The sequence below is a fragment of the Pteropus alecto genome, unplaced genomic scaffold (genome assembly GCF_000325575.1).
Source record: "Pteropus alecto unplaced genomic scaffold, ASM32557v1 scaffold3, whole genome shotgun sequence".
Lineage (NCBI taxonomy): Eukaryota > Metazoa > Chordata > Mammalia > Chiroptera > Pteropodidae > Pteropus > Pteropus alecto.
The window spans coordinates 31,788,251-31,803,464 of record NW_006442484.1 but is presented as its reverse complement, the minus strand read 5'-3'; the positions used below and the strand labels follow the sequence as shown (position 1 = coordinate 31,803,464).

Genomic DNA, 15,214 nt, shown 5'->3' with positions numbered 1-15,214 from the left:
TTGTCTATGAAAATTCATCCAGGATAAGATCAGGAAACCTGGGCTAGAGAAGCTAGTTATTTATAGGATTAACTTTGATAGGCACCCCTATTTAGTTCCTACTTGCACTAAATTACCATCCTTCATATGGAAATAGACTATTCAACAAAAATATTCAAGTTCCAGGTATCTTTGTTCCCATTTTGCTACCAAAACATACAGTGCTTGAAAGGGTAAGTGTAGTAGTAATTTCTGATTTAGTATTTTAATAATACTATTATATTTTTGATTAAGTCAAAAATTAGTTTCAATAAAGAAAATGTATGCACAGCATTAAAACGTAGTTGCTTCATTAACCTCAGTTTCTACTTTCCTGTTCTGTTCGTGGCGAACAATGCATATTGATTAGGCACATATCTAAATTAGATATCAATGTAAACCAAACTGAAGGACAATAAACTGCCAAAATATAAAACTTGAATTTATCAAAAATTAATAATTTTAAAGCATGCTATAATTTAAAAAATTGCAGACTTAGTAGTATTCTTTTGAGAGTTTAAAAGTCTTGTTATTTTTATTTCTTTAAAAAAAAATCCATGGTGCTTTCTTAACATTTATGGTTTTCTATTTTAAACACAAATTCATTGATCTAGTCAGTGTAAGGTGACATCTACATGCTGAGAAATGCTCATGAGTCCCCTTGTGGAATTGTTCTGCTACCACAAGAACAAATCCATTTATAGCTCATTCTCTAAGGATTCAGTGCACACCTGACAGGTGTGCTAGGTGGGTATTTATTTTTTTCTCCATAAGCTGAAAGATGCTATGATTTTTACATTTTGGAAAATGCTATGAAATATAATCATACAAAGAAGTCAAGCTTATGCTTTAAAAGTTTAATATAGGAAGATGGGAAGCATTTCTTATCTCAAGAAACAAGTATACTGATTTCGATTATGAAATTTTGTTTACAGGGATATAATGAGAAATGAAAAGTAAAATTTATAACCAATTCTAAATTGAGGATTTTACATTATGTAAGCCCTTACTCTCTCAGTTATGTCAATACTATTACCTATTTACTCAAATATTTTCGGAGTGATTATCATGTACAGGACATTGAGCTGGGTCAAAATAGGATTATCTCTCATCAGTCTCTTCCAAGTGAACAAACTGCTCTGTGTGAATGTATTAGCTGTGGGAGAAATTCTATTAGCATGAACTTTAAGACAGAGAAGTGTAACTTTTCCTTTGTTATCAATATTTTTAGTGCTTTCTCTGAACAAGGCTATCTGCCATGAGCTGGGGAAGCAGAGATATGAGATATGGGTGCCATTTCCAAGGAGGTTTCAGTTTTCCCATGTAAAATGTTTGCTTAAGGAAAAAAAACTAAAATATTCCTTGAGTAATTACTATCTCGTTTCTTTACAGATGTTTATCATTTGAAGATATGTGTTTTGGTGACAGTTTAAGAAGCTAATCTCTGAGTGCATGCCCTGAGATTAAAAAAAATGATAGAGCCAATTTAAATTCTCCTTCCTATGTTTTATTAATCTCACCTCTGCTTGAGTAAAAGTTCTTCATACCCCTTGTGCCAAAGATTATATTGTCCAATTTAATGTTCTGTTTCCTTAAAATAAAATATTTATTATCCTTAAATTCAGATGCTAGTGGACAAAAGAAAATTAGAAACTTCTCAGTGTTCCTCACATCCCTCCAGAAAACCAGCAGCACAAAGCAAACTATTCAGGAAATCTTTCTGTGTACAGTGCTCCCTGCTTGTGATATACTCATGGAATCAGGCCAGATGAAGACAGTGTATACAAATAGCCATTTATAGATTGAGCACTGAACAATGGAATGCTCCCCCCAACCCCCGCCCATAACTCATCTGATTCAGCTAAAAGGCAGAAATAATTCTCATGTTATTTCCGTCACTGTCACAGTTCAGTTGAATCTCTAGATTAGAAAATATTTGACTGTTGTTCAGTGCTTGAGGTTAATGTTGATCAAAGACAACCTGTTTGACATGATTATTCTCTATCTGTGAAAAAGGGAGACCATTTGCTGCTGCCTATAGTTGTGCATGTTGGAAAAATCTAACGAAATTAAATTCCAATTGGAACAGTCCTGATGACATTTATAAGGGTCACTGTGAAGAAGTAGGAGGCTAGGACAAGCTTGGGGTGAGGAAGAGCTGCCTGCCATCAGTGAGTACAGAATTACATGAGCATGTTAGACAAAACTGGCGTTTGTGACTTAGCTCCTTAGACCTGTTTTGCTTCACATGTGTGTACTTCACACATGTAGCTGTAGTTACATATTCTTCTTCTTAACTCCGACTTCCCTTGCTCTTACATAAATTTTTCTCCATATTTTTACTTGCAAAGTTGCTTTGGAATTGTTCCCTAGTTGGATCTTATATTCCTTAGTAGATTTTAAATTCTACAAGGATGTGGACCTTGCCCCACTTCTCTGGCCTCCCACCTACTGATTTGTTTTTGGTGCAATGTTATACAAACCAATCCATCTGGACCCAGTCTTTGAACCAATTTAGTAAAGCAACAAGACACCAATTAGAAGCGCATTTTTATTGCCATCAAGCCAATGTTTGACATGATAATGATGGTACCCCCATTTAAAGAAGCTTCAAAATGGCAGGTTAAAGGAGGTTCACCATGAAGATTTGGGCAATTTCTCGTTGCTAAGCATGTCACTCTGTTTTCGACAAAAGAAATTATTCCTGTTGAGCTAATTAATGAGATAGCTTTGAGATAATGTATTCTTTCTTCTGTTTCAACTGCACATATTATTTCCACATTTACCTCCAGAAATCTGTGAACTAAACATATGCCCTTTAATTGAAGTCACAGGTCCGTGTCATAGAAGGTTTATAGGACAGGCGGATGATCAGAACATCACCACATCATTCAGTTGACACTGGTGGTATTTCTTCCTGGTGCCAGGACAGAAACAGACGCAGCAGAAAGCATCTCAAGTGACATTGTCTTTTCGATTGGTTTATTACCCGAGAATATTTCAAAGCCACAAGCTGGAGAAAAAAATGCCTCCCTTTTTAAGAGGTTTGGTTAAGCAGTTGCAGATCTGATATTTCTACATTCATGGATTCAACCTTGCAAAATGGTATCTTTTCACTTGGAAAAAAATCTTTAATAAAAAGAAGTGGAGGGTTTTAATGCTAAATTAGTCTGTGGTTTCTTTAGCGGGTGTTTTGAACCCATTAAAATTTCTGTAGCTACTTGCTACAGCAACTTTTGGGAAAGAAGCATTAACTTTGAAATGTTTTACAAAAATGTACTTTGTCTGGACAAAGACCTCTGTTTCGTTTTGTTTTGTTTTGCCTGAATGTTTTCAAACAGTTGTCCAGCCTGTACATATCTCTTCAGTTACTCTATCCTCAAAGAGTTTCTATACCTCGCTCCATTGTTATCCGAGTTTCTAGTCAGTTGAATGCCATTCAAATATTGTGAAGAAATAGGTCTTTAAGTTGAATATAGTTTATACAGTACAAGCTTTTGTGCCTATGGTCAATATGAATTATTTGAAGTCATTGATCAAGTCCCTATCTCCACTTAGTTCTAAGGCATCTCCTCCTAATAGCACATACTAAGGAAATGTAAATTAATTAATTTGAAGGTTCTATAAATCTCATAAACGTTAATAACTTTTCGTACTTTTAATAAAGAAAGAAAAGAGGTCAGCAGGGGAAGAAACATGGGGATCGTGCCCACTTCTCATCGTTTTCTTTTCGTATTGAAGAGTTTGTGTTCCCTAAAGCCAGAAATAAGAAGTAGCAAGGAGGTAATGGGAGTAATAAAGTGTTTTGGAAGAAGCTGAGACATCTAAACCGGTTCTGAATTTTATTTGAGCAGTGACAACGACCACTGATTTTCACCATCACCATTTCCGCTTAGGTCTCTAGGAAAAGTTGCAAAATTCACAAAAGTAATCTGAAAGAAATGTTCTCCCATTTCTCCTTCTCTCCTTCTTTCTTTCCTTCTTTGTTTTCTTTTTTTCCCTCTTATCTTACCTTCTTACATTCTTTTGCCTTTCACATGACTCTCTCCAGTTGTATAGAATCTTCCACCCCATTCAGGTCAAGTTCCCTACTCCCTGCCTGGTTAATACTATTCCCCCCTGCGTTGTCTTGGTTTAATGTATTGTAGAACTAAAAGAGGGAAGATATTTGTGAGCTAGGCTGTCACCCATGTGGGCTAGTGCTTTTCTCTCTTTTTTTCCCCATCCCCTTCTGTTTAATTTACTAGGGAGTGAGATAACTTGAATTAACAATGCAGCACTACTCAGACCTCACCTTGGGGATTAATATTGCCCCCATGGAGCTACTTATTTCCTGGAGAATATATCTCCGTTGACACAGACAATCTCAAAAATTGGAAATTATCAAATAATAAGAGTTCTGTTATGATCAAAAATGTAAAACCTTCTAGAGAAATTCATACGCTCATCAGTAGTAACATTACATTATCTTCTTAACGACACTACTGTCTCCTACCAAGGCTCATGGGGTGTAGACTACAGTTTTTCTTCATTTATCTCCTGTAGCGATTACAACCAACATTTGGTTTAGAAGATAGTTTTACAAATGTTTGTTTTAAAAATTGCTCAGTGTTTAAGTAGCTCTTTCTGGATGGTGTTACTAGTCTTTTATCTAGCTGAGTTAGCTTTTTTTTTCTAATCTTTTCTTACTAATTCATATCAGTAAATTGGTTCACAAAAGAAGAAACATTGCCCATATGTAATAAACATCCCTGAGAGCAGTAGCCATCATTGGAGCAGTGCTCTTTTATAGAGATTATTCTATTTTCAGGGTTGCTGACCTTTTGCCTCCTTATTGGTTGCCATGGTGATGATCTGAGCTCTGCTTAAGAGAGCTTTACTAAGATGAAAGCAATCAATACGCTTTTTAACTGTAACGTTTATATTGATAGTTCCAAATAACACATATCAAAATAAAATTTAGCTGTATAAATTTATCTAATAGTTGAATTTTATTTTTAAGAACATGTTTACACAGATGTTTATATAAATTGTAAGTAATTAAGTACACTATGTGGTTTTCTTAGAATACCTTTATGAAGACATAAAAATATAGATACAATTGAAATGTAAATTTAAAAGCTTATAGTGAAATGGATAATACAACTCTTTTATAAGCAAACTTGAGAAGTTGTGGGTATCATAGTTAATGATTCTAAAGCAAAGTCAATTTAGAGAACTCTTTTAGCACCTTGTCATAAGAAAGCTCATGGCCAAGCTCGTCTCATATGCATCTGTACAACTTCTAATAGTTTCAGAGGAATCCTGAAACACTCAGGAGAAAGCAAGTTGGTGGTCTGCCAAAATTCACTAGGCAAAGTAAAAGAGTATGGATTATGTTTGTTTCTAAAGTTCACTTAACATTTTTAAATCTTTCACTTGCTGGTTGTAGATAGACTACTATTTTTAGGATTATAGTGAACCTTCTGTGGATACACTTTGTTCTGTGGAATTTGATTCTTTTTCCTGTAGAATTAAATGATATTTGTTTTCAAATTATATTCATGTATTCTGGTTGAAATATTATAGGTAAAATGTAAATATATTTGATATACACACTCTATGATTGTCATTGCAAAGAAAGAAGTCTGAGGAATGGCTGAAATCACAAGGTCCATTATCATTGTAATTTGTCTAAACTCTAAGGTGTAGGTGTTACGCTATTGCTTTCTGTGCATTGTCTCTAACTCTCTCAGTAGCCTAAGCAGAACCAGCTGAGAGTAGGATGGGGAAGGGTGCAGTTTGCCCAGGGCACAATAGCCACACGTAAACTTCTCTTTCCAAAACCTGCATTCTTCTACTTCTTGATGTTTGAGGACCTGGCTCCAGAGTTCTGTTCCCTTATTCTATCAAATGCACGCTAAGTTTATTAAAAACAAAAATCAACATCCCCGATAGTAGGACTTGGAAATAAAATTAAATCAATGCTGTGGCTGTCCATAGTGAATGAAAACAAAATGAACTATATGCTCATTTCAAGGGTCAAAATAACTTCTTTGAAAAACATGAGAAATAGCCATAATCATAGATTTTTCATGTATCACTGTTTTTCTAATTAAAAAGATTTCTTAAATGCAGGATTAACTTTAAAAAAATTTGGCTATATGTGTTTTAAAATTAGAATGACAAATTATATCCGTATGTTATTTGGTTTCAATTATCATATTTATTTTTATAAAACTAAAAACCTTATCCTTATTAACAACAAAAGTAGTAAAAACTTTTAGTGATTCTGCTATTCAAGAACTATTTATTGACCATCTACTATTGTAATCACTGGGATATAGTTGAGAACCAAGCAGGCAAAGTTCTTCTCATGAAGCATGTGTTCTTTGGAGGAAATCAGATAATAGATAAATGAATATAAGATGTGCCAGGTGGCAATAAGATCTAGGGATTAAAATAAAACAGAAAGAGGGTATAGAGAGTGAATGAGGAATGAGAAGGAAGGACTGTTTTAGATAAGGTTGTCAGCCAAGACCATCATTTCCTGTCGGTTATTACATTCAGTTTCTAATTGGTCTCTTTGCTTTTACTCTTGCGCCTCTAGTGTCTTCACACAGTAGCCACACTGAATATGAGTTAGATCATATCTTTGCCTCCTCAAAACCCTGTAACAACTTCTACTTAGAATTCACAGTCCTTCTTTATCTTACAAGACCCCGCGTGATCTTTCTCTCTTTTTTTTTTTTTTTGCCTTCCTGACCGCATTTCTATCCTTCTCACTTACTGTACTCTATGCACAGATTGTTCCTGAATATGCCAAGTAGGTCTCTATCTCTGGGCCCCTAACACTTGCTGTTCCTCTGCTGGGCGTAGGATGCCTTCTGTTGTTACTCCCTGATGCCTCCCAGGTCAGCCTTCCATGACCATGCTATCTAAAATAGCATCCCGCCATCTCTTCATCTCTTTCTTCTGCTTCATTTTTCTTCGTAGCACTTATTACCTCCTGCTTTTGCATTGCATATATTAAATATAGGTACATGCAAACATAAGTACCGCAAGAGCAGGGGTTGGGGCTCTCTCACTCACTACTGTACCTCCACACCTGGAATGGTGGCAACATATTGCAAGAGCACAGTATTTACTTATGACGTGAATGAATGAATGTACTCTGAGGATGGACTGCTGAAAATGGGGAGAAAATTGTAGAAAAAATGTCAACTGCTTGGAGGTTTTAAAAAGGACCTCCTGAGCTAGTGCTTTTTATGATCCTAATTCTGACTCCTATTGTCACCTGGCATAACCATTCCTAGCTGTAGCCTAACCTGAGCTCCCTTTCCCTAGCTTTGCTTAGGACACAGAGAATCTTTGCCAACTAATGTATGTGTACACTGTGTAGCTGCACTATAGATGTGAAATTTTGGTGACTGCATTTCAAGTTTCTAAAATATTTTAAATGGGTTGATTTATGGTCATGTTCTTTCTTTTTTCCTTTCTTTTTGTTTTTCTTTTCTTTTCTTTTTTTTTTTTTACTGAAGCCTCACAAAATGCCCCAAAACTTGGACCCATGGAGCTGACTGTTGTTATTACTGTGCCAGTTTGCCTCCTGTTCGTAGCTGCAGTGCTGACAATATGGGCATGCCAAGGTCGACAGTGCACATACAGAAAGAAAAAGAGACAGAATGTGGAGGAGCCCCTCTCTGAGTGCAATCTGGTAAATGCTGGAAAAACTCTAAAAGATCTGATTTACGATGTGACTACCTCTGGATCCGGATCCGGTATGTGCCTGTGGTCCATTTTTCAGCAAGAAACTTCTTATTTAAAAATAAATAAAAAAGAAATTTTTAAACAAAAAAGGGCTCCAATTATGAATTCCATCATTTAAAATATTTGATAGGGTATATGGTAAGTTCTGGTATAGAAACATGTTTTACGATTTGATGAAGAGAAATTCAGTCATGGCCTAAAGAATTAAGTCTTCTCATTTGCCTTTTGTGACTTTAGGTATTCAGATGCTCATTTTGACATTCTTTCACAATTTATTTCTGAAGCAAGGAAGGAGTCTCTTCTTTCCTCTCTTCTCCATTATGATTAGTAATAATCATTTTTGCTCTCTTGGTAATGTTTCATGGGCACAAAAGAGTTACTGAATTTGAGGAGTTGAGTTCTGGTGGAGGGAGATACTAGTTACTCAAAATAATGTTCTTAAAGCACATTTGCTTGTGATTATGAAGGTCTTTAGAGTCTGTACGCACCCCTGGGACATGTGAACAAAGTTACCAGAGAGCTGACCTGAAATTAAAATCAAGAATATGTTCTTAAATCATAGAAACGAAAGATGAAAGGGAGCAACACAGCATTCCTGTGCAGGCTTTTGATGCTAAGGTTGTATGATAATTCTCTTCTTCTTTAATGGAACTCCAGAGCCTCTGGTAAAGCAACTCAAGTTCAAGTGATTAAATAACAGTATATTTAATCACTACCGGTTAATCTGCAGATGTTAGGTAGAAATGTGTATTTTAGAGTACCAGGCTGTATTATGGCTTAGGTGAGCTTTTTTTCATAGCACAAAATGTCTAGAGTTTTTTGGGTTTCTGGCCATAAAGAAGAATTTCTCTCGTAATCACCAATTCCCTAAAATGGCAGCAGGCTCCCTGCTTTCCTGTATATCTCCAGAAATCCTGTCAGCATGTGGTGGTGCAGAAACACAAATTAGGGTAAACCTAAATGAGCCACTTTTGAAGCCCCTGCAGCCCCTCTTGCTTTGGAAGGATCATGAAGGATGATTATTACCCCAAACAGATTTTAAGTAACTCCCATGTCCCTTAGGAGCATCTAGGCAGACACAATGAACAGTGGCAGATGACAGAGGGATGTTAGCATCTATATGAGCATTTACATTTGACATGATGTAGCCATAGACTCACCGAAGAGTCCAGAAAAGAGAGGCCTAATCATATCATCCAGAGGGCTCAGATAGTTTGCTGCTTCTGGGGGGCAAGATCGCCTGCTCTCTCACTGACCGAAGTTTCAATGTTTACACTGTCACTGCACAAATTAGGTGGCATGTTTTCAAGGGAGGAATATTGGAAAAATGTCTCCAAACTGCAAAGTTTATAAAATTGAAATTCAAATTAAATTATTGGATAGAAAGCTGGCATTCTTCCTTTAAAAATAAAACTTGTTCAGATTCAGTATTCTTTTCTTCCTTGAGCATTACATTTTGGGGCCCACTGTGACCTAATTTCTTGAGTGCTGGCAACATTCTAGGCACATAATATGTGCACAGAGAGCTCTGATTTGTGCCAAGTTCTTTGAAACCTTATATAATTTCTTTATGAGTTTCAAGTGATTAAATAACCATCTATTTAATTACCACCAAAACATTTCAGTTCATCTGGAGATGTTAGGTAGAAATGTGTATTTTGGAGTGACTCCTTGAATATATTTAATATGGGTTTTAAAATTCCTAAAGCGTTTTCCTTTCCAATAAACATAATAGATATTTTATAACTGGAGACTGAATATTTAGTTTAAGAAAGCAGCCATGAGCCAGAGCATAACCTAAAAAAATTTAACGTTAAATTTTTTGGTGCTTTTATGCAACTTTTACACCCAAATCTGGATTTATTGACTGCTGGACTCTCTCCTCTTTAGATTATTCTAAGATTTCTCTTAAAATAAGTTGTAAATGTACCCAAGTGTGGATGATTTTTTTTTAAACGAGCAATTTGAAAGAGTTTTAGGTGCTTTTTCCCTAAGTTAGCTGCATGTACTTGGCAGAGACCACTGGCTAAAAGTAAGTAATGGCGGCACTGTGTTTGATAATCAGAGATGAGTCTGTTGGCAGCAAGGCTTCTGTCACAAAAGCTCACCCATGGGGAGGGAATCAGGTTGTTCTGCTTCCCCTCTGCTTCTCTTAATTGGCCAGTGACCTTAGACGAGAGGCAACTTTGTCAGGTGTTGAGAAACAAAAATTGTGAAGCTTATCCTTGACCTGGTCAAGGACAAATTTCAAAGAGATATAATGCCTGCAAGAGAGGAAAATGAATTGATGTTTTACCAGGCTGTCTTTGAGAGTGGATTGTGTCTCAGGTGGCTTCCAAGAGACTGGGTAGCTTGCTGCTCTCCTCTTGTGTTATAGCACTTCTGACATTACTGAAAGGTGCCTTTCTAGCAGACAGACATCGGCTTTTACAATCCTGGTATAAAAAATGTGAAACGAACCTACAGGGAGAAGCAAAGTCTATGTATCTTCAAATGAAATCTCTAAGTATATAACACAAGAATTAGATTATTTTGGGGGTTGCTTTGAAAGACACTGAAGCAACTTTTACTGAGTTTTACTGTCTCACCTTAATTGCTGTACTGAATACTTTAGATAATGTTGTCTTACTTTGTCTCTGGTCTGTGGCATTGATTGTGTGCTTGATCAATTTGCAGTTTGAAAACATTGGCTTATCCAGTTTTCTAGCTAAATATTGTTGCATTGTTGTTGGTAGTGGTTGTTGGTGGTGATGTTTTTGTGTGTGTATTGCAAGAGGGGATGGAGGAGAGTGATTGCAATTGCGATTTGGCTTAATAATTGTTAGTACAACTTTTATTGTGTGTAGTCAAGTAGTAAAATTGACTGTAGCCTACAAAAATAACCTATATAGTTTGCTGCTAGAAATCCTCCCAGCAGGGAAGGACTGCAGTCATATCCGTTAAATGGTGACAGAACAAGAGTTTGGACCGGAGCGTTTTAGTGGTAGGTCTGCCTCCTACTAGCAGGTTATTCCTGGGTAAGTCTTTCATTTCTGTGGGGCCCCAATTTTCTCTTCTCTAAAATAATAAAGTTGAACCAGATGATCTCAGAAGAACTTTCTAGTTGTGGGACTTTGTGACTAATTGTTGAGACCCATAATAGCAAATTTATAGTCTGTGCTTGTTTTGTCATAGTGGGTGGTTCTCATGATGATGAGAACATCTGAATAAACCATGGCTCATTTCAGGAGCAGAGGCTTAATCCTGCAGGAGCTTACACAGTTGTTGCTATGAGGGCTTTCCAGCCATCTGAGTACAATGACAGCAACTAAACATGACTTTCCAGAATAAATTATACTGTAACCTTTTTATGTTCCTCTAATTATGAGTTATAACTACCCATTGTAGAAATTAAGAAAATGTACAAAATTAGAAAGAAGTATATCACAATTTACCTTGATTCCATTAAGTAGATATAACCATCATAACATTTAGTATGTTTCCTTTTCAGTCTTTTCTGTGCATATTTTGATGCACTTATTTAGATGGATAGAATTTACTGTGCTATTTACATTTAACATTGTAGCAAAAGTATTTTCCCATGTCACTAAGAAATACCTCTTCATAAGCAGTGTCATTATTATTGACTCTAAACTATCCGTCCTAACACATAATATTAAGGACTATCCATTATTGAGCATGTAATGTGCCAAATACTGTGCTAAGTCCTTAACATGTTTATTAATTCTCACAGTATCCCTATGAGACAGGTAATATTATTATATCTCATTTTTCAGACAAGGAAGCCAAAGCTCAGAAAAATTCAATGATTTGCCTGTAGTTACCACATAGCACAGCTGAAATTGGAACCGAGGTCTTTCTTATCTGAGTTCTTAATCTCTGCATTATATCAACATCTTTTTCTATTATCAGACACTTTTCCTTAATTTTCCTCTAAATAATAATAATATCATAAACATTTTAACATAATTTCTTTTATATTTTGCATTAAATCTTTAGGATAAAATTCTAGAGTGGAGTTATTGGTTCAAAGAAACTAAACATTTCACATGCACTCAGAATATATTTTCTTTGACTTTTTCACTCCACAGAAAATATCCATTTGATATTTTTTATGACTGTACTTTGCTTTTACTGTAACATGCTTACTTACCTCACTTGATTGTTGAATTTGATTCTTCACTTTCCAGTTTTAATTTTTTTAATTCTCAAAACATTCTTCTGCTTTCCCAGTAGTACTAGGGACTATATATTATATTTTAGAGGCTAACAGCTTATTTTTTACTTAATTAATTTAAATTAATTTCAAGTATACAATACATTGGTTAGACATCTATATAGTTCATAAAACGATTCCCCCAGTTGCTCCTTCCCTTCTCTGGCCCTCCACCTAGCCATCATATTAATGCTAACTGCATTCCCTCTGCTGTGCTCCCATTCCCTGTGACCAGTTATCAACTATTAATTTGTACTTCTTTTAACAGCATATTTTCTAAACCTTTGTCTATTTAGTAACCTGATTGGCTTTCATGCACAAACCAGGGGTATTTGTAGCAGTTTTGGAAAATCAGATATCTGTAGCAGCAGGCTCTGTTCAAGAAATTTTTACTTGTGAATATGAGAAGAAAAATTCATAATAAAAATTTGGAATATTTTTTGAGCATACTTTAAAATTAAAGTTTGGTATAAAGGTGCTTATCTCTTCAAAATCGGAAAAGTCATTAAAATGCTTAAATATTTGCTTTTTTAATGTGAAAATAATAGTCAGTCTGACAGTTTTCTCTGGCCTTTATTTATTTTGAATAATGGATTCTGTCTTTTCCTTGGTTAGGTCTACCTCTGTTGGTTCAAAGAACGATTGCCAGGACAATTGTACTTCAGGAGATAGTAGGAAAAGGTAGATTTGGTGAAGTCTGGCATGGAAGATGGTGTGGAGAAGATGTGGCTGTGAAAATATTCTCCTCCAGAGATGAAAGATCTTGGTTTCGCGAGGCAGAAATTTATCAGACTGTTATGTTGAGACACGAAAACATCCTTGGTTTCATTGCTGCTGACAACAAAGGTATTTTCAATCTAATTGATTTCAGCAAATGAAATGTTATGTCTGTTATCAAAGGAGAATAAATTGTCTCTTTGTTTTAATAAAATCATCTAAAAGTATGATTTCTTTATAGAGGAAAGAAAATGTTTTTCTCTTTTCCACAGATAATGTGCATAAAATCATACAATAACACAGGGCAAATGAGTGGTATGAAATCATGATGATGCTATGGCCAGGTTGATATTGAAGACTGATATGGCACAGGAACCACCCAATTAGAACAAAAACTTCAACTGGAACAGAGTCCTGGAAAAACCCTGCCATGCTGGTTTTTATTTCTTTAGATGCTGGGTCATGAAGAGATCTGGGGGCATCTTGGTGGAGGGGGTGTTGCTTTGGGTGTGTAGGACAAAGAAATGTCACTGGGAGTTTTCAATAACAGCTATCAACTGATCAGGACAGAAGTATTTCAATAGTTTGATAACTGGTACAAATATACCAATGAATGCTAGCAGAATATTTACTTTTGCTAAGACTATAGTTTTCATCTGTACAATAGGATTCGACTCCAGGACTCAAGTTTTATATAAACATTATTGGAATGGTGGCAAACAAGACATCTTAGTGAAATTTTCTATTAATGTACTTTGAGTATGATTTATATCTTGCAGTTTAACAGTCCCAAACACTATTACTTTTTGAGTTTTGTAGAACAAGACAGTGCATCAACTTTCTGGTATTAAATCAATATTCATAAAATATTGTATATATCCTTGAGTAATCAGGGACTGGATATAAAGATTGTGGATTACCTATGCTCTCTTTTCTCTTTTTGCATAGCTTTTACTCACTTAAATATGCATTAGTTTCCTTAAAGGAAAACAGGCAGCAAAGGTGAGCAAAATGCCAATCAATTTTTTATTAATTTGAATCAGTAATACTCATGAAGAACTTTGGAGAGGTAGAGATTGTAACCTCTAGCTAAAAAGCAAACAAATTATCAGTAGATATCAGGCACCCACCATTGCCTATGAAAATTAAAAATCTATGATTACTTTTATCTAATATAACCTTGGTCAATAAAGTATTTATTATGAATTAGATGGCAAAAGAGAAGCTTAGTGTTATTGTATATTTTGGCCATAATTACATTTGCTGGTGATTTGTCTTATCTGATTTGCTAGGGAGAAACTGAGTAAAGCCAAGTTGACCTTAAAAAAAAAAGACTCTTTCCAAATTCTTAACTACGTATTCTTTGAAAGAATATCCAAGCTATTGAAAATGAAACATGTCTCTTTAAGCTGTTAACAGCTTCTTTTCCTTCCTAGTGTTCAGTTAAACTATCTGCTGGTTAGATTAATTAGCAATGTTGTGAATGCAGTAATGACCGAGGTTATATGGACCATCTTGTTGGGCTAATTTAATCATGATATTTATTGGATTATAAAACAATATAACAAGAATGATCATTCTTGATCTTCTCTTTTTCAGTTAACTGGTCTACCTCTGTCAACGCCTTACTAGTCAAGTGACATTGTACCTGATTCCAAACAGTCTCTAACATCACTTTCATCTTCATGCATTTTCATATATTTTGCAACACTTACAGTTTCACTTTTTGGTCAACTCTCTGGCAAAAACATTGATGTGAGAGTTCAAAGATAGCCACTGGTGTTAAGCTGGGAGAGATGTGTGACTAAAGGTTATATGTGGTCAGTTTATTAGTGAACTTCATCATGTTGTGTTGATTTTTCCATTCTTAGGAAATTTTATCACTACTCAGATTTTGAAATTAAATGTTTAGGTAACGAAGAACTCATCTATAAAGCACTAAGTAGAAAAACTTTAGCAAATATTCACTATAGTTTCTTTTCTTTGAACATCAGAATTGGTCAGAACTGCACAGGGCTACCGTAGACACTTTATTCCAAAAGCTAAAGCTAACTCTAGGGACTCTTATACCTAGAGAACTTTGGGGTTAATTTCTCTTTGGCTAAAAGTCTTTCATCAGCTCAAATAGCTTTTGGTTAAATGAGGTAAATTATTTGAAAATGTCTAGTAATTGTATTTGGTTCTTAACATAAGCTTTTAGGGAAAATCAACAACTTTGTACTTTGAAAGATGAATAGCATGAACATTCTTAGAATGTTAGAACTTTTGTGATAGTAAGAATATTTTGCATATGTTTGTTATGTTTCTGTTTTTTATTGGTACAATCTTTCTTAAAAGCTCAAGAGTAATTTATAACACAACACTAAGCCTAAATGCACCTCTCAGTAGTTTCTCCTATAATGTGGTTGCTATTACCAGCAGGTATTGATAAAGAGGGAATAAGAAAAAGTTGTCCATTTGTTAGAATCACTGCCTTATAGATACCTTCCTTTGCCTTCATGGATACATATAACA

The 15,214-nt window shown here is 35.2% G+C and overlaps 1 protein-coding gene across 3 annotated transcripts in view; it reads left to right on the top strand.

The window, feature by feature from the left end:
• ACVR1C (activin A receptor type 1C) overlaps positions 1-15,214 on the top strand; it is a 37,429-nt gene that overhangs the window by 12,824 nt on the left and 9,391 nt on the right. The window contains exons 2-3 of one of the 3 annotated variants that reach the window (XM_006921093.1): positions 7,539-7,778; positions 12,599-12,829. The exons of 1 other annotated variant lie outside the window; for it this stretch is intronic. In XM_006921093.1, the coding sequence (XP_006921155.1) occupies positions 7,539-7,778; positions 12,599-12,829 (471 nt within the window). The remainder of the gene's footprint in view (positions 1-7,538; positions 7,779-12,598; positions 12,830-15,214) is intronic. One more of the 3 variants, XM_006921094.2, reaches the window with a different exon arrangement.